We start from the raw sequence: 20,887 nt of genomic DNA on the forward strand, positions 1-20,887 counted from the left end.
GTTAACATGAAAGAACTCAAGGAATATTGTTCCCGTATATATTTCCAGAAGAATGCCCTCAAGAACAAGATTCAGAAAAACCAAGATGATTTGAAAGGCATTGTCATTGGACAAGTTCATCAGCATCAAATATGTGCTTATTTAGTACCAAGTCTAAATGAAAGTTAAAGAAGAGAAGGTATAGGTTGTCAAAGGTATGCTCTGACAACGTAAATATGGATGAACCATTGAAAGGGGAGTGGGAAGAGAATTAGAATAGAATATGTCTCCCCCAGTTTTTTAACTGTTTTCAGTAATCATAATTTGTAATGGTGGGACTGGTATTGATATATTGCAATTGTTGAATATGTAATGGGGGATAAAGTAAATGAGTAATTATGAGATCTCTTAATTCTGTCATCTTCTATACCTCAATAACCAGAATTCACAGTGTAAAGGAGATACAAATATAGTCCTGAAATAAAGTTAGAAATATTAGTATCAACCTGGGTAGCATCATATACATGCATACATTTCCAAGCTCCTTCAACAAAAAGGGAGTATAAACAATTACCAGCCCAATAACAGTGAATATGCCTTGATTATGGCCTCAAATAAAATTTCCCATTAAAAGAAGCTCTTGGATAAATACAGTCTCTTGGAGAAATAGCTGTTTCCACTTCTGGAGGCATGAAATACACATCAGTCCAGAACACCTTAGTGTACAAGACAGCAAGAAAGTTATCACACACTCCTAGGATGATGTCAAAAGAGCTCAGGAGCCAATATGAAGAGTCTTCCACTGGCCAAAGATGGGATAATATTGGTAAGAATAAGAAATACATGGGATTACAACATAAAATAAGTTACATAAAATAAGTAACAAATGCACCAAAGTGACAGCATAATAAGCTTCTGAATTTCCCTCCTCCTACAGACACACTGAATGTACACAGAATAATTCCCTCGGAGAAATATAAAAATAAGAAATAATAAAAACAAACTGAATGACTCCTACACATCAGGTGAATGAGAAAACCCCCACGTGGAAACAGATAGGAAAGGCTGGGACACAAAAACCATAAACCCCACCCCAGGTCCACTACCATACAATCAATAGGGAACCCCTAAATCCTAGCATTGGAAAGTTTGGACCTTGTGCAGTGCCCCCAACTAGGGCCCTCAAAACACCTAGCTCTGAAAGCCAAACGAGCTTAAGTTCACAAGTCCCATAGGAGCAAGTAAAGTAATTTTTAAATGGTTGTAAGAACGTATCTATGGTTTTATTTCCAGGTTCAGCAGAGAGGGAGCATGCAGAAATGCCCTTCTAGCTTCTCTCTGGAAGGGAAATGACTGTATACTTTCCCAGCTGCTCAGCTTCTAATCCACCTGCACCTACATGCTGTCTATGATCCTCCACTTTGGGACGCTGACAGATCTTGGCACATCCTCAACTACTGGGAACCACCCAGAACAGAGACAACAGCTTTGATAATCACAAAGACCCTAACCCCTCAAGATTCCACCAAAAACTGTTAGAACCAATAAATGATTTCAGTAAAGTTGCAGGATACAAAGTCAACATACAAAAGTCAGTTGTATTTCTATACACTGATAATGAAAGAGAAATTAAGGAAAACAGTCCCGGGGCACCTGAGTGGCTCAGTCGGTTAAGCATCCGACATCAGCTCAGGTCATGATCTCATGGTTCATGAGTTAGAGCCCCGTGTCAGGCTGTGTGCTGACAGCTCGGAGCCTGGAGCCTGCTTCAGATTCTGTGTCTGCCTCTCTCTCTCTGCCCCTCCCCCACTCACACTCTGTCTCTGTCTCTCTCTCTGTCTCAAAAATAAATAAACATTGAAAAAAAAAGAAAAAGAAAACAGTCCCATTTACAGTAGCATCAAAAAGAACAAAATACCTAAGAATAAATTTAACCAAGTAAGTACAAGACTTATACACTAAAAACTACAAAATATTGATGGAAGAAACTATAGAAGATCTAAACAAATCATAAATGCCAATTACAGACTTGCCAGAGGAACTGGAAAAGGCTGTTTCATCTAAATTCTCAGCTCTTACTGCAAGAATTATAATACGTCTGGAGTTAACCAAAGGGACTAAATCCATAATAAGAACTCATGATCTGACCTCTTGGAGTACAAACCAGCAGCATCATCATCAACTGGGGGCTTGTTAGAAATGCAGAATCCCAGAACCCCACATGTACTGAAGCTGAATATACATGGTGTCAAGATCCCCAGGTGACTCCTATATACTTTAAGTCTTAATAAGCACTGTTCTATGCAGTTGGTACTCTGAGAGGAGACAGACTTTTGTTTGGTGCTCTTTAATAGCAGTGAGGATCCCTTAGCCAGACAGCAATTTGGATACTAATCAAACTTCGTCATAGAAAGCAGGGAAATAGATGAGAAAAGCAATCAAAGAGTTGATAAATAATGGATTACAATAATACAGCTAAAGTAATAAAGTTGTGTCCGAAGGCCTGAGCTTGCAGAAATTCAATGAAACCATTGGCATAATCACTTTCAAGGCTTGTAATTCTTCTCTTATTATAATTTAAGAGGCAACAGATGCACCTGCAAAAGTGAACCCCTTGGTACTATTTCTGTGTGGCCTCAGATAAGCCACGTCACCTCTCAACATTCTAGTCTCTCCAGCTGTAGAACAAGATTTACAACTTTTGTTAGTAATGGGATTGAGATCCTCATTCGGATGAAATTTATGCAAGTGCCGAGTATGATTATTATTTTAGCTGACAGATAAAAAGACTGTCACTTGTTTTTGAATGCTTTATGAAGCAAAAGACACAAGGATGAAATTATGCCCATCGTCCTTTTTGTTTTGCCTGCTTCTGGAGTTTGATTGAACTTGTCTAAATCCCATGGTAAATATGCAGCATAACAAAAGATTAAATGAAAGACCATTTAATTACCTGAATCAGAGTTTGTAGAAATGTATATGTGTTCGTGGCAGGGGGAGAGGATTGGTGTAATTAGTACCCGGAATTTAGGAAAACTGTGTCTAGCAGGAAAATGTGTACATGTTTGGCAAAAATTTAGTCACGGGTCAAGAACTCTTCAAGCTAAGAAGATTATATCAACAGATGCATTCCCCATCTGTTCACTGAATGCACAAAAATGGAAATGACATTTTTTTCTATCAGTTGAAGTTCGAGTTATACTCAGAGGCCATGAATCATACCGTGCCAATAGCCAAGAGTCAAAAATGTAATAACATGAATAATTGAAGACAAAAGTTAGCTATCTTCCATGTAAAATAAAAGGTATTGGCAAATACACATTCTCGTCTTCATTAGGAAACTCACACTGCTGTTCCCCAAAGGCACAATCCAAAGTCACACCAGAATAGTGTTATCTGTGTATACACCAAAAGGCACACAATCTAACCGTAAAAATTGGCAGTGTGCAGTCTTACTGGGACAAGAGGTCAGCAGCACCACAGATGGATTTTTTCAACTATGTAATAACACAGTGGTTTAAAAATCTCCCATTTTAAAGTGGTGGGGGCATCCATGAGACACTGAGATCATATAAAACATTCTTACCTGCTAGAGTTACAGTGATACTTACTTCTGTGTCTTGCGTTGCTATTTAGGGGGTGGGGGGGTTGGTGAAAGTCATTTAAGGGGCACCTGGGTGGCTCAGTCAGTTGAGCATCCCGACTCTTGATTTTAGCGCAGGTCATGATCTCATGGTTTCATGAGGTCGAGCCCCACGTCAGCTCTGCACGGACAGCGCAGAGCCTGCTTGGGATTCTCTCTCTCCCTCTCTCTCTCTGCCCCTCCCCTGCTCATGCACACTCTCTCTACTCTCTCAAAATAAATAAGAAACATTTTTTTAAAAACGTTATTTAAGTTCAAATGAAAATACCAGAAACTCATATTAAGAAACTAACCAGGCAACTTAATATTCATTAAATTACTCAGGCATCAACAAAGATTTTAAATGGCAGGACTTATGCAGGGACTGGAGCTATTATTAAAAAAACAATAAAGACTAGTCATACTTGCCCCCATCTAGCCCCGCATTGGTCCTCATTCAATGCTGATCCGCACGAAGCTGCACATTGTTGTATTTTGACTCACACGTATTTTATAGAGAATTCTCAACCCGTTTGACTGCAGTTACTCAAACTTTACACTGGAAATACAGGATCTTAATCAATATTTTTCAAAGACTCTAGTTATTGCTAGTTATTGCTGTTACTATTAGTTACTGCAAAGATCCATGCAAGGCAATGCTAAAACTTGGAGATTCCGTTTCTTCCAACTTAATTATGTAAAAGCATGAACAGAGTGGTTTCTCTCTCCATGCTGAGGCTGAAGAGCAGTTATATAGATAACTGGCTTTTATTTTCTTTGGGCTAAGTGTCAGTCCTGGGTTAGTATTCCCTATCATGAAGAAGTTTTCAACTAAGCTGTGTTGCATCATCAGATGCAGATACTGGGATCTTGACAAATTGTCAGTTATATGGGGACCAAACTGTAACATTCACTCTATTATTTAGTCCTCACAACAAAGCATTTGTGGAAATATGATTGAGAGGAGGATGAGAAGTAGCATCGCATCAGTGGAGCAAATTAAACATAAGAGGGGAAAACCAGATACTCTGGAAATGTGGGCAACAATGACAGTTTCCAAGCCAATAGAAGTTCTGAGAAAACCTGGATCTGGCAAAAGTAGAAAAATTGTGGCGATTAATGATTCCCTTCTTAGAGGTATAGAAAGACCAGTGTGTGGATTGTCAGGGATAGTTGACAAAGTCTGTTGTCACATGGGTATTTCTATTCATGACAGAAGGTACTGCTCAACAAGACCAAATGCACTGCCCAAAAACCTGCTAAACACCTAATGATTTGGGTGGTTAAATACATGTTACTGGGACAACAGAGGAGGGAAGAATCTTTAGATGCTCCAAAGTTTTGGATAGCAGACTGAACCACTTGGAAGCACAGATGGTGTTTTCAACACTTCTTCTTTCTAGCAGTTGGGACTTTGGAAGGGACGGAGAAATCTTGGATGTGAACAATTGGCTCTGCAGATGGTGATGGTGAGCTGGTTTGGCTAACAGTTTTACATCCTGGACTGATGGGTTTTTATTCACAGAAGAATGAGGAGAATGGGGAGGAAGGAAGGGGGGAAAATGGAGAAAGGAAATGCAACTGAATACACAAGTAAGAGAATAATGTGTATTAGGTTACGGTTTATCTATTTCGTCTGCATAAGTACAAATAATCAGAAGGCCACATCTAAAATAGGCTAGGGTAGCAACCAGGGATGCAAAGAAGCTTACCAAATTTCAACTGATAAAACGACTCTGGATAACTTTATTAAGTTTGTCACTTGGCATCATATAATCATTGAAACATGGGAGTCAGTACATAGGGACAATTTCCCCAGGGAATTAAAGCTACCATGGAAATCAAGTTTATGCTGGGACAAGTGACAAGGCAGTAAGGTAAATAAAGTCTAGCAGAAGTCTTGGCCAAAAGAGACCCATTTCTACAATTATGAAGGGAACACAAGATCAAAGAGATTCTAAACAGTGGAAATGCTACCTGCTCTTAAAAATTAAGGAATACCCAAGGAATTTATATATAAAACCTTTAAGTCATAATACCTACTTTAAACATACTTACTTGGGACAAAGGGTTAGTTACAGATTTCCCAGTACAATTTTGTAGTAGGCAGCTCTCTCCCAGGATATTTCTGGTAAAATCATGAGATACAACAGAATAAAAATTGAAGGTGATATGAAAGCCAAGTCCTTCAAAATGGCAGGACGTGCATTCATTTAGACATCCAAGACGTACTGAGTACACGGCGTGTTCTGGGCATTGCCCTGAGTCCAGGAGATACTGAGATAAGTAACAGTTTCGATCTACTCTCAAGGAATTTATAGTGTCAGTGGAGGGCAGACAGTCCCACATGATACTCAAGCTGCTTTGTGAGATTAAGTGAGCTGTCGGGAGCCAGCTCTGCAGAGAAAATGAGGGGTTAGAAGAAGTTTGAAGGGAGAGAAGAAACTCACCAGGCTGAAAGGGGCAGAACTGAAGAGCCCCTGGTCAGAGAGAAGAGCACACTGTGCACGCTGAGATGTGGGCTGAGAAGCTCCCTGTGTTCAGTCCGATGGTGTGCAAGGGGGAGACTTCAGGATGTGGAGCCACTGGCCAATGAGATGGGGCTTGTGAAGGGCTTTGTGGTATCCACTCAAAAGGGGGTTGTCTCCTCTAACATGAGTAACAGAAGACATTTAAAGAATTTAAGTAGTTATTGAGTTAGGTGGGAAAACTTTGGTGCATTTGATCTGGATGGTTTTTGTTTGTTTTCACTGACCTATTTCTGTAGTACTCTGCTTTTAAGTTGTATTCTGAAGACATATCTCCTTAAATGGATGGAGCCTTGTTCACAAAGAGGCCCCAACAACCTTTTCTTTAGCAAATGCACATCTTCTTAAAATGTTTTTAATGTGTATTTATTTTTGCGAGAGAAAGACACAGTGTGAGTGGGCGAGGGGCAGACAGAGAGGGACACACAGAATCCGAAGCAGGCTCCAGGCTCTGAGCTGTCAGCACAGAGCCTGACGCGGGGCTCAAACTCACCAACCGTGCGATCATGATGTGAGCCGAAGTCAGACACTTAACTGACTGACCTACCCAGGTGCCCCCAAATGCACATCTTTTTACCATGCTATAAAAAAGCATTGAGCCTCACCAGTAGAGACACTGCATTCATTGCTTTCCACATTTGATTGAAAATAAGGTCTTCCCTGTGTTAGAATGAATTTAGTTAGCAAACCCAGCAGAAAACAGTAAACAAAAATGCCTTGAATCTTACTGCACTTTCTGTGACAGTCTGTTGTCACCTTCAGTGTCACCAGAGTATCCACCTCCAGGAGATGCCATCTCTCCTTGTGACAGTTGCCTTTGTCTTTGTGAAGGGAGAGATCCCTTACCCAACAGGGATTAATTCCCTCATGTAACTTTAATAAGGTACAGTGGTGTTTCCTCAGTGACACTGACAGAAATCTTCCCTAATATAAATTGATCATTACCCTCCAGAGCTAAAGAAAGTTCTATTGCCTTAGGTTCCTTGCTCCTTTGAGTTCAAGCTGATACGGTAATTTTGTTTTCTGGAAATGTTAATGCTTTTTAACATTCCTGGAGCCAGTCAAGACTCAGGATTCCCATTCAAAGTTCATAACCTTAAAGTTGTGGCAAACGCACAGTAAAAGTCAGATGTCAAGAATGTGGCCCTGAAAGGTATTTCGCCCATAGAAAAATATTTATTTTGAAATCTAGAACAAATAGTTAACCAGAAATCTGTCCGTTGCACCATTGTCTGGCTCCAGATTTTCCCTTGCTTTACACCATTTTTGTTGTTTTATTTGTATAATTTGATATGAGATTTTGCTGTACTTAATCAGTCTCTGGCTTTCTTAGAGATGATGCCAATTACTTACTTGATGATGAATTGACATTTCAGATAGCTTTTACACATGAAGCTGCCTTTTTGTATCACCTGGGCTCTTCACAGATTCTGACCACATTAGCAAACTCTCTCACCTCCTAAGCAATATCTCCTTTTCCATGTGATAATATGCTATAACAGAAAGAGCACCAAACTTAGAAGGCCTGATTTCTAGATCAAGAACTGTCCCTCATGAAATAAGGGACCTTAAAAATGTCATTTAACCTCTGGACCTCAGTGTCCTCATTTTACAGGTAGAGAACTAATAATGTATCAATGCCTATCTTAGCACTGTTTATAGATCCCGTAGAGAAAAGGGTACCCAAAATCATATTGTATTATAAATTTACAAACATTTATTGAATTGCATAATTGTTGGTGTGCCAAAAATGCAAAGTGGTTCTTCAAAGACTGTGTCTTTATTCAATCCTAATAAAAGGCCTATTGAAAGCATCTTTACTGGGAACTAGTATACTCCTGGTCAGTTTGATACAGGAATGAAACTTAGACAATCCACAGAAATGGACGGCTAATATATCCCTTCAAACATCTCATTTAGTGTCAGCCTTCTCTTCTGAAATTCTGATAGAAGAGCTAATCAATTCAAGATGGAACCCATGTCTGCATGTGCCAAGATCCAGATCCAGATTTAAGTGTGATCCATGCACTTTAAAATTGAGGCTTGGCAGGTTATGAAATGAGACAACCTGCAGTGAAGATTTCAAAATGCATAGCACCCTTCTCAGGGTCACCGCTTTGCTCCTTAAATTGGAGGCTCAGAGGTATCTTTTTATGACCAGAAGTTTCAGATCTGCTGAAAAGCCTGGACAAGCATTCGATCGAGTCCCTCGAGTTCCATGCTAGCAGCAAGGCAGAAATACTTTTGGCCTGGCAATTTCAAGGCAGGTGTTACCAGTTGGTTGCCTGAACCATGGAAACACCTCCTTCTGGCCTTTTTTAAATGCCTGATTCAAGCAGCACTACCTCCTGATGGGCCTGCCAGGGAGAATTAGTTTCAGAACGCACTCGCAGGAAGTGGAATGAATTAAGCTGCTGGATGAATTAGGAATGTATATGTAAATGTTGAAAACAGTTGGCACAAAACAGCAATCTTGGATTTGGCATCACTGAAGTTGAACTTCTCTTTGTTTTGTTTTGTTTTCTGATGATATTTAGTCAGTAGGTTCAGCTGCTTATATTGGAGTTTTAGGATTCATGATAGTAAATCAAGTCATAGAAGATCCTTTCTAAAATATAGTCTTAAAGCAATCAAGGCAAAGTATTACAACATCATGTTAGTGTTACAGAGCTCACCAATGATTAGAAAATACATGTTTGTATCCTGCTTTCTGAAATCCAGGTTTACTTCACTTTGAAGAATGTAAACTGCCCCCCCCCAAAAAAAAAGCTAGATTCAATCTTCTGGTGGGCTTCCTTGGTTAAAAAAAGTGATGTGGTTGGTAAGAAAACAAATAACTCTAGCGAATTTTATTATTGGTTTTAAGAGTAAAATGAATCATGGAGACTCTTCAGTGGTTCTTAAGTGTTTGAGAGTTGTGTCTACTTCGAAAATCTTACAAAAGCTCAATGCCTTGCCTAGAAAAGTGAATAAAACACATGCCACACAATCTGAGTTATAATTCCACAGGGTTCCACGTTCACTGATGGACCCCCGTGCCCCCAAGCTGCCCATAGTGTTGATCTGTACCTACCCGCCTTGTAGGTCGTTCTTATTTCTGTCTCCCGTCCTGTGGTTTCCCCTCTTTTTGCAAACTCTGTCTCTGGCAAATCTGGTGTAGGTTCTTGCTTACCACCTTCATCATCGCTGAAGGCCAGTTTGTCCCTGAACCTACAGTAAACATGGATCTCAACTACACGTGACAAAAGTGAGCGCTATCATTTACTATCTACTCTGGACAGATAGTGTATTGAGTGCTTTACACACAACCCCACCACTCCATACTGTTTTCTGAGGCATCCAGGATGATTTGTGTGCACCACTGTGTATCCCACTAACTCAGAGTAAGCAGGAGGTACTGCCTGTATTTAAGAGATACGAGACATACTTGACTCATGTCTCTAATTTTGTTCAAGAACCCCAGAGTCCCTGATTCAGAATGCCTGACTATGAACGTCTCCCTGGATTCCCCTCAGAATAAGGATGGCTTCACCTCAGGTGCCCAGCCTCTCCATCTACCCCTTGGACTTGGCTGGAGTTGGCAGTGGAGCGGCCTTTCACACCTTCCTACTGAGAAATCTCATTTCCCTGCCTCGCTGCTCTGAAATCACCACCACGCACCTCTGACTATTGCCTTCTGCTTTCCTTTGTCCACACAGGTGACGACACTGACTCAGGAGGTCTCCCAGTTAGGTAAGGACATGAGGACTGTGAGGCAACTTCTGGAAAACGTTCTGTCACCCCAGCCGCCGTCGCGGTTCTGCTCTCTGCACACCACCTCTGTGTGTCCCCCCAGGGACAGCTTACAGACCAGGATGACCTGGAGTGCGCACCAGCCTTGCCTACACTTGCAAGCAGGTGGAGCTGCTTATACTCAAGCACAACTCTGTCACGGTAATGTCACCTCAGACATTTGGAGTGTGGACCCCTCCTCTGTGGGGAGCAGCCCCCAGCGAGCTGGAGCTCATGAGCAGAATCGTGCAGACAGTGAACTTTACCACTCTCCGAACCTCGATTATTCACCTGCCCACTGCCAGGTTGTCCAGGAAGGTCACTTGCAATTTTTAAGGTGCATCTCTCCACATTCAGATTCCACACTGACGCCTCTGCAGTCCATCTCCGCCACTCTCTCGTCCTCCGTCTGCTCTTCGTCGGAAACCTCTTTGCACCTGGTTCTCCCCAGCAGATCGGAGGAGGGCAGCTTCAGCCAGGGAGCCACGAGCCCCTTCAGTCTGGAAAACCTGCCGGGATCTTGGGACAGGGAAGGAGCGGCCTCAGTCTCTACTGAACCCTTGGAGAACTTTCCACTGGAAGTTGTCACAAGCACGGCAGAAATGAAAGATAATAAAGCCATAAACGTATGATATTCGCACGTGCGGCAGCTGCCAGTCTCAAACCCACCACTGCATGACAGCTTTAGTTTGCCCTTTTTGCCCGGGCAGGTGTGAAAACTGGGCAAAGACGGGGGTGGGGGGGTGGGGGGTCCCGCGGGAGAGCGCCGTGAGAAGCCAGCCAGAGGCACAGCCACATCCGTGCCGTAGCAAACACTTGCCAGACCCTAGAAACCTAGCAGAAGCAGTTTCCTCTACAGGTATTCACTTCCTGGTCTGTGTGACAGACTTTTTAAAAGTCCAGAGACCCCGAGGGTCTGAGCAGCTAGAAGTCCCAGACAAAGAATTTGTGGATTCGTTCTGTCCTAGGTGACTTTTGTGAAGTGCAGCAAAGGTTTTCCTGAGTGCCTGTTTGTCATTCCCGAACAATATCCATAGCACTGTTGGCCTCGGGAGTGCACAGCTCCCGCTGATCTATTTTTCTTTTTGTGAAGGCAAAGGGACAATTATCACTGCATGTCATCTAGACAATCAGTCAAATAGAGCTGGTGGCCAGTGGTTAGCTATTGCACGTTATTTGCCATGTAAATGAACATGTCTTTATTTATCAGGAAAAAAAAAAAAAAGAGAGGCTATTTTTATATCCTTGGTATGAAATATGTATTTAAACTATTTAAAATATTTATAAAGAAATGAATGTTTTCTTTTCATTTTGGTAAAAAAGAAAAAGCTTGCCGTTTTAACAAGAAATGCACTACCGTTATTATGTATAGTAGATCAAAAATTATTTATTAAGAGGATGTAGTTTCAAAAGGAACCCGCCTTTTATCTGCATGCGGTTTGCAACAAATGTACCCTCACGCTTCTGGATTACAAAAGAGCAGTGAGGTCATATTTTATTAATGAAATAAAAACATAGACTGAGTGTCTCAAATATGTGGGCTTTGGCACGGTGGTAGGGAAGGCTCCACCTAGTTAGTCTCCGCTGATTCACACCAACGACCTGAATTAAGGCTGCCCCCACTGTGCTAGCATAAATGTCTCTCCTCCAGGCATCAAACTCAGTGTTGTTCAGGAACCCAAATTTGGTGTGTGGAGTATCAGATCACGACTCCTGTAAGCCATTTTGGCCTCAAAATGAGGGAGAGAACCTTGGCTGTATCCTTCCTCTGTGCTATTCTTGCAGGAGAGGTTGTAGACCGGTGAAAATTCCAAAATGGAGCCAAGACTTCTGAGCAATGACTTGTGAGAGTGAAGCCAGCTTACATTGGATCAGCGTTTTCATTGTTGTTTCTGTAAAGTTCTCAACAATGCCGTAAGTTATGCGGAGCAGGTGTTTCCATTCTCATTTCGCAAACAGAAAAAAAAAAAAAAGTAGTAACAGAGCTTACAGAGCTCAGATGCCGGAGATGGTCTAGAACCTATAATGCTCCCTGCATCTCAGCCAACGTGCAAATTCAGATGCTGGCTTGGTAATGATTTAAACGCCTTCGCTCAACTTTTATCTTGATGTTTGAAAACATTTAAGGCCAAATCATCCCAGACATTCTTAGAAAACATCGCATTTATGTTCTGTAGTCCCCCTGTTCTTACTTCGCATCACAAAGAATAAACGATCCAAGAATTGTATCATTAAAAACGACTAAACAAACTAAAACTTCTGATGTGTGAGTCTTGTACCCTAAAATTGGCTACAGCAGCAGAAAGAAATATGTAAGGAAAAGGGAAACAGTATATGTTTACCAGGCAAGTTACTCAAGACAATGCCTTCTACTTCTCCACTGCCAAAATTCAATCTCTCCTTATCTACGTGAATGGAAAATTTAGGCAAAGGCAATTTTCTAGATTTAATGTATTTATGTTTGTATTCATTTGTATTCTCCTTTTAGCTCATCCTGACCTATATAATCATTTTAAGTACCATTCAAAAAGAACTAACCGGTGTTAGGGTGTGAATATTCTTCTGGCAGGCTACCAACTACTGTTAGTGATGCTAACAAATAATGACTGGCATTCTGTGTTTTGAGTAGTGACTATGTACCAACAGATGTTTAGAAATTAACACATGTTATGTTTCCTCATATAATAGCCAATGCTAAAAGTGACTTACTATTATCCCCATTTTGTAAATGAATAATTGGGCCACGGACTTCTTTTAACTTGTCCAGTCACATTGTTTTAAATGATAAACCGAATACCCCCATGGCCACTCTGGGTACCCTTGCCTTCATGTCCAAAGCTATTCTTGCTGTCTTTTTTAAAATTTTACCAGTAACTAATTCTTTTTGAAGTCTGTGAATAATAAAATATCTGTTTTTTAAGGAAGCATACACATGGGACAAATTAGTTCAAATGTGAGGATCTGAGGAGGCCCCAGTGAAATGCCTGGAAACATGCCCATAAAAATATGGGCAGCCAGCCAGTCCCCTTCTCCATATCTACTCCTAACAGCTGACTTTCACGGGTGTAAGAACCAGATGCCTGCCCTTGTATGTCTGCAGCTGGACAAAAATGAATGAGTGCCCGGGATACGTGAGGGTTCCCACTGATTTCTAACAGGAGGACACCTGCCTCATCTGAATGAGCCCCTCCTTACTCCTTATTCATTATTCTGATAAACAGAACTGCCCCACATCCTGGGCAGCTCAGAATGACATGTTTTGTTTTGTGTCCGTGTATTGTGATATTACTCCAGGAAATGAGAATTCCAAGTTGTTCTAGGTGTTTGATTTTCGAAATGTCGTTGTAGCATACGTAGCAGAAGCCCTTATCTTCTCATCAGGGATGCCTGTTCAGATCTATTTTCCTCACCTACCCACTCTGCTGAAGAGGCAAAACAGGGATCCAGAAGGAAGAAAAGCACTTATTTTCTTGGTCAAATATATTTTCTTAAAAATAATATTGAGGACTAAAGTCTTCTGTGTAGCTCTAATTAAGAGAACCAGACAGACAGATTAACAGGACTTTATTGTAATTCAACGTAAGAAGTTTCTGGCAATTAAAGCCACTTACAAATGGAGTTTATTGCCTCGAGAGGTGGTAAAAGTCCTAACAAAGTGTCTTTCGGAGCTTGTATAACTATGTGACAGGCACATTGTTTTCCAGAAGGAAATCTGTACTAGGTGTGAGCATATCAGAGTACACACATCAGAATCACATGGGGTACTTGGTTAAACTTTAGAAGATTTGGTTTCGACCTAGTGCCTTTGGGTGGGGCCTGGGAATCTCCCACTTAGTAAACTCCCGGGGTGACACATATACTAAATATTGGGAACTATTGGTCTGGAATCTATAGCAGTACAAACTGAGTCTTAGCTAATTTATACATAGCATCTAAATTCTGTTAAAGTGGGGCATCTGGGTGGCTTAGTCGGTTAAGCGTCTGACCTCAGCTCAGGTCATGAACTCGCAGTTCGTGAGTTTGAGCCTCACATCGGGCTCTGTGCTGATGGTCAGAGGCTGGAGCCTGCTTTAGATTCTGTGTCTCCCTCTCTTCCTGCTCCTCCCCCACTCGCACTCTGTCTCTGTTTCTGTCTCTGTCTCTGTCTCTCTCTCAAAAATAAGCATTTAAAAAAATTAAATTCTGTTAAAGATAGGCCTGAATCCGTAATTGTATGTGAGAAAGACCTGGTCAACCCCTATATCAGTAGTCTCAAACTTTAGTTCGAATGGCATATTTCCAGGGGATTTTAATAAAATAGATTTTAGGGACCTGATCCCTAAGTGATTCTGATATAGATGTTCCAGAGAGCAAACTCCAGAAACATTGCCCTAAGCGGTGTAATCATCCTGTAGATTATGACGACCTGGTTCTGTGGGAGGTGGACCAGCAAGAATCAAGCCAATTAAAAACGACATTTATGTGCAATACTATTTCCGTAGATTTCGTAATACAGCAATGATTTTTTCCATGAAAATAATTGATCCCTTTCTTCAAGAATGCTTTGAACACTCATTACTTCAACCAGTAATGGCTGAGCACCTACTATGTGTCATGCGTTGGTACCTCTTGATTTGTTGTAGGTCTTTGTTCTCACTTTATTTGGATTTTCTAGTAAGAAAAAAAAGTGGAAATGCCTTTTGAAGTCTCATAAACCAGTCAGTTCTTCCCAGATAGTGGGATCCTATTTGGATGTGAAGTAAGTCGACTATTTGGTTGGAGAATGACAGTTGCTATGCATGGCTCCCGCGTGAAATGGCACTGCTCATGTCCAGATTATGACTTTATCCAGAGCAATGAAAATACCTTGCTCCAAACAGTTCTTGCTAGGGCTGCTTCTCATCAGGTGTATAGTTTCTTTTCTAAGGTCACCCTTATAAGACATCGCCTTTACTGCAGAATTCTGTAACGTTCCAAATGTAGTCTTCCCCCCACGCCACCACCACCACTGAAAACAGAGCCTTGGCGCCTGTGCAGCTTCAATGAAAGACTGTTCCAAAAGGATTTTCCTTTGCCTGTTTCTTTCAGTTTATGCAAAGGCAATGTTCCAAATAAATACAGTGTTGAGAAAGGGGCAGGAGTTTGGGAAGGACACAAATGTTTACTTCCAACCATTTTTTCTTGCTCTGTGACCTCAGACAAGTTATTTAACACTTTTGAGCCTCCATTTCTTTATCTAAAAACTGAATATTAAAATATATCTAACTTGCAGAGTCTTGGTGAAGAGTCAATGAAGTAATTTATGTGAAAGCACACTGCCTGACATACAGTGAATGCTAAGTAAATGTCAGTTGGGTCTCCCCTGGCTTTCTGCTACTTCCTCTGCCTCCTCTCATCTCCCCACCCCCCCCCCAACACCAACCTTCCTTTTTAATTCCCCCACCTCTTCTTCCCCACCTTCCCCCCAGCTCTCCCTTTTTCTCCACTCTCCCCTCCCGTGACATCTCCAGTCCCTCTTTCCCTTTATCTTCTGTCCCTCCTTTGTCTCCTCTCCTAAGAATCCCAGGCTAACTTCTGAAAAATGAGTCCCGTTTGACATTTCCTCTGCGGAGGCCACAATCTAGCTTTTACACTATGTCACCTGCAATCCATTCCTTACAGTATTAACAATCAAGTCAACATTGACCTTTAAAAAAAGTAATTGGGGAAGCACCAGGGGGAAAAATGTGCCATCTCTGCTCCTACCCATCTGAGCCCCAACCTGTGTGGCTTCTGCTTTCTTATCCAAATTTTAGTAATCAAAACCTTATTTCAAACGCTTTACAATTACAGAAAGATCCAGGAAATTTATTCACTAACATGAATATGTTTCATAAACATGGATTTTCTTTTCTTGCCCATAAAGTTGTTCTACAGAAATTTACTGTTGCCTCAAAACTCAGACACATAGATTTGTCACGCCCACCACCCTGGGACACAGAAGACCTGAACCTGTCAGCCAAAAGCCTCAGAGCTTTCCCTGTGGCAAGGGGCCTTGCCCTGTTGCCCATAACTCCTCTAGCTGGAAGCGGAGATGATGAAATGTCTGCCCCTTCACACGGATGCCTTCAAAGGTTCTCCTTGTCATCCCGTGGAGAGAGTAGGTCCCACCAGAGGGAATAAGCTAAATGTCAGTCCCTGCAGCTTGTGTCCTGAAAGAACCTGTTCCTTGGCTTGTGAAATTCAACAGATTCCTGAATAAAGAGCTCACAAAAGACATGAGGACAGCCCAGTGAGGCAGAGACCAGCACATCCGCACCTGTGGTTCAAGGGAATGAAATAAACTGTAGATTCTAGGAAAAAACAGCTGGGTGGGCAAGATGGCTCCTATGGGCAAAACTATGCCTCCTCAGACTATTTCCTTCTGCCTTAGGCTTTCCCCCCTGTGGAGATAAGAAGCTGGGAATGGGGCGGAAATTAATACTGAATTTAAGGCTCTGTTTTGGGTCATTTTGGGGTCTTTGTTTTTGCAGTTGGCTTGATAAAAATAGAACGTACATATGTGATATTTGAGGACAACAGAGAATAAAATGGGAGGAAGTGAACTTAAAAGTGTGTGCATGCTATTTGTTTTTGTAAGAAACCAATATACTAACCTGAAGGGACCATTCTTATTTAAAAATTTCCTGCGGGGTAAAGAGCACTCTATCCCTTTGGTACTCTTGCTTTCAGTGGTAAATTCTCCACCGGTTCTAAGGCTCCTGAACTCCAGCTGGCAGTTCATTCTTCACTGTGGTTTATTTGTCCTGCGGGAGAATTATTTCTGAACTCAGCACAGGGGTCAGTGTTAACTGTTGCTGAGAAAGAGGCTCAAAGTCAGCCACATCTCTCAAGGAACACAGAGCTCTCTGAGTGGCTGCAGCTACACAGCTAACACTCTCTAGTGTCTTCGGGGTCCCTTGCTGGGATTGGCAGTGATGTTCAGGAGCCCCCAGGTTGAAGCGCAGGTTTCTGTAAGTTGCCATGGTAACCCATTGCCCAAAATGAGTCATGAGAGTCCATGCTCTAGTCAGGGGACCTGTAGAGCAAAATCAAATTGTCATCTCCAGCTTCTAGTACCCGAAAATATGTGTGCCCCAGACCTGAATCATTTAGTAGACATGTGGTTGACTTGCAGAAAAACCACATCCACAGAAGGGGGATAAAGGAGACAACATTTCTGACTCTTTTTTCTCAAAGTATGGGTCCCGGAGCAGCAGCAACAGCTTCATCTGGGAGCTTGTTAAAAATGCAAAATCTGAGAGCCCCTCCCAGAGCTACCGAATTAGACTCTGCATTTTATCAAGATCCTCAGGTGCACACATTACACTTTTTTAGAAACACTTGGATAAACATTGGTTCTTGACTCAACTACCCATTAGAATCACCAGGGCAGCTTTTATAAACCGGATTCCTGGCCCTGACCTCAAAGATTCTGATTTAGTTTCAGTGGGACCCACAGACCAGTAATGGTTAAAACTCCCCAGATAACTCCAGTGTGCACCCAGCGTTGAAAAAACACTTCTCTAGAACAGTGGTTCTCCAAATGTGGTCCCCTGACCACGAGCATCAGCATCACCAGGAACTAGTTAGGAATGCCGATTCTCAGGCCCCACCCCAGACCTACAGAGTCAGAAACTCTGGCCGTGGATCCCCATAACCTGTGATGATCCTAAACCCTGCTAAAGTTTGAGACTCCTGCTCTAGTCTAGGCAGCAAAGGAACCAGCATGGGCTGAAGTAGGTTGTAAGCAAGAAGGAGTTTGAATATAATAGTTTATTATTATATTATTATTATATTATTATTATTGTTGTTGCTGTTGTTATATACTAGATATCTGATAAAATGCGTCTCAACATCAACCTTCTTCTAGGGGACTCATCATTTTCTATCTATTTCAAATATCCCCCTATATTTTAAAACCAAACTAACAGGTGAACATGTCACTTTTTTATATATAATTATAATTTTTAAATTTTAATTTATTTTTTAATTTACATCCAAGTTAGCATATAGTGCAACAGTGATTTCAGGAGTCGATTCCTTAATGCCCCTTACCCATTTAGCCCATCCCCTATCCCACAACCCCTCCAGTAACCCTCTGGTTGTTCTCCAAATTTAAGAGTCTCTTCTGTTGGGGCGCCTGGGTGGCGCAGTCGGTTAAGCGTCCGACTTCAGCCAGGTCACGATCTCGCGGTCCGTGAGTTCGAGCCCCGCGTCAGGCTCTGGGCTGATGGCTCGGAGCCTGGAGCCTGTTTCCGATTCTGTCTCCCTCTCTCTCTGCCCCTCCCCCCTTCATGCTCTGTCTCTCTCTGTCCCAAAAATAAATAAAAAACGTTGAAAAAAAAAAAATTAAAAAAAAAAAGTCTCTTCTGTTTTGTCCCTCTCCCTGTTTTTATATTATTTTTGCTTCCCTTCCCTTATGTTCATCTGTTTTATATCTTAAAGTCCTCATATGAGTGAAGTCATATGATAATTTGTCTTTCTCTGACTGTGAACATGTCACTTTCTAATTAGAATAGCCTCCTTATGGGGTGCCTGGGTGGCTCAGTCCGGAGTCGGTTGAGCGTCCGACTTCGGCTCAGGTCACGATCTTGCGGTCCGTGAGTTCGAGCCCCGCGTCAGGCTCTGGGCTGATGGCTCAGAGCCTGGAGCCTGCTTCCGATTCTGTGTCTCCCTCTCTCTGCCCCTCCCCCGTTCATGCTCTGTCTCTCTCTGTCTCGAGAATAAATAAATGTTAAAAATATATATCTATATTAGAATAGCCTCCTTACATTGCCATCTTTTCTATTTCTACAGTTTAGCAAATGATAATCATGTGAAAAATGTTATTCCTATGATAGCACTGGTGCATCTCAATTTTACAAGCCTACCTTGGTCAAAGAATGGTTTTGGTGACAACATCAAGTCAAAATTATAAGATTAGTGAACCATGGTCTGAGAGAGAAGCTTTTCCCCCAAGAGTACAGACAATGTATACTGAGAAAAACCAGTCTTATGTTTTTCCTAGTTTTAATTACAGATAGTAGTTGTGTTTAGAAATCAGGGCTTTGTATTTTAACACAACCAGCTGTGTAAATAAGCCATAAGAGCAATTTTAGGCTGTTTTGCACACATTTATGTATTTATACTAGATTAATAGGTCTGAATTTATCGAATATGTGGTTAAAATTATCTTTATAGAGATACTTGCTGAAGTAAATATAAATAATAAGATTTGGGCTGAGATGAAATGAGTTTTTAATTCCTCTACTCAACTATTTGACTTTAGACAATTACATTCTCCTACTCTTCATTCCCTCATCTCTGAAATGGGATGTATCCACTTGAGTTCTCCTAGAAGCATATCCTGAGATAAAAGTTGTAGTGAAATAGTTTATTTGAGGGATGACTTCAGGAAACACTGGGTGGGGGGGGGAGAATGGGGAAATGAGACAAGGAGGGGACAGAAGCCCATAAAAATGTGTTATTGAGCAGATAATCACTGTGAGCAACTGAGGTTCAAAAGCCCTAAGTTGCTCTGGGATAGAACCTGACTGTGAGTTGCTCCACTTGAGGAGGAAGAAGTTGGCGTATTCATTCCCCAGCTCCCATCTGTCAATGGCCAAGGGCTGCTCCCAGAGATGTTAACTCTTCAGTATGCCTGGTTTGCCCCAACAAAAGCAAAGACAGAGCCTTTAGCAGAGTCACAGATGCTTGCAGTAGAACGCCTTACACAAGGAGTGGAATGGTGTGTACTCAGTGAAGATGTGCAGAGCATTTCCTACCTGAAGTATGTATCAGGTCCAGTTCAAAGACAGAAACCTCACAGTAATTACAAGAGAAAATACTTCCTATAAGGAATTATGATTGATGGAGGATTACCTCCTAAGAAGAGATGAAAGAGAATGCTAAAGAATATCCTATGGTAGAAGGAGAGTTCCCACGAGGAACAAATTTGGAAAAGAGGTCCCCAAAGCTAGAATCTAGACTTTGTTGGAGTTGTAGACATCACCCATTGAATGGCCGCAAGGTTTACCTGATTGCCTAGATCAGAAATGTCCATAGTCGCCGGACTGAGGCTAGGGGGCAAGAAAGTACATGCAGGGCAAACAGGAAACCCTGCTGGGTACAGGAGGACCAAGGCTGGTGCCAGAACTGGCAAGCTGACAGTGAGCTTCGCTGAGTGTCCAGCACACTATGGGTGTTCGTGTATCACAGGAGCCAACCAAGAAGCAGCACACAGAAACCAGAAGCCCTCTCTTCCGCAGTGTCTCCCCAACACCCTCACTGGCAAAGGGGAAATATTTACAAGATGCAGTCCAGCATCTGTAATGGCAATGAAGCAGGGCACTAACAGGTGGATTTCAAGGTGAAAGGCAATAATCTGACACAAAATAATGCTATTTACAAATACCATTCCGTATGAAGTAAATGGAATAACATATATTAAGATACTTTTTGATAATATTTTTAAAGGAGTGTTTTTATTTTAAAAACATCATCAGAATTACTCTTTACAGTAAAACCATGTTTTTCACTGACACAACTGATTTATTACTTTTTTTCCTAAAACAAAATCTTTAGCACATGATCTTCTCAACAAGGTTTGTCTTCTGTGTAAGAATATTGCAAACTGACTCCTGCCTCCACACACTTCTTTTGTTGCCTAAAATTCCTTTAATGGAGACCAAGTCTTTCTTCTACAATTAATGACAAGTGCAATATATCTATTTTAATGTCTGTACTAGAAGGACTCTAGAATATCTTTACTTTTTTGCTGCAGATTTTCATAGACAGCAGGGAAAGGGAAGAATATGGCTGCAGTATAGAGTGAGAGAGCATCTGCTGAGCAGCACGAATGTCCTTGCTTCCTCTCCTCAAAGACCCTCAGGAAACCACATCTCACTCTCTCACCCTCATTAGTACAGAGTCAGAGAGAGTGCAATCAGAAACACCGAGGTGATATTCTCTGATAACACACTTTTCTCTCTTCTCCTCCCCACCAGTG

General features: G+C 41.6%; 2 protein-coding genes across 2 annotated transcripts in view; one reads left to right on the forward strand and one right to left on the reverse strand.

Annotated features, from left to right (window-relative positions):
* The window catches only part of KCNH8 (potassium voltage-gated channel subfamily H member 8), a 356,732-nt gene extending 346,192 nt beyond the window's left edge, over window positions 1-10,540 (forward strand). The window contains exon 16 of the mRNA XM_060638579.3: window positions 9,828-10,540. Within this exon, the coding sequence (XP_060494562.1) occupies window positions 9,828-10,532 (705 nt within the window). The 3' untranslated portion in view covers window positions 10,533-10,540. The remainder of the gene's footprint in view (window positions 1-9,827) is intronic.
* Window positions 1-20,887, reverse strand: part of LOC144612792 (uncharacterized) — a 240,230-nt gene that overhangs the window by 26,418 nt on the left and 192,925 nt on the right. The window lies entirely within an intron of this gene.

Source organism: Panthera onca, chromosome C2 (genome assembly GCF_046562875.1).
Source record: "Panthera onca isolate mPanOnc1 chromosome C2, mPanOnc1 haplotype 2, whole genome shotgun sequence".
In the NCBI taxonomy this organism is placed as follows: Eukaryota; Metazoa; Chordata; class Mammalia; order Carnivora; family Felidae; genus Panthera; species Panthera onca.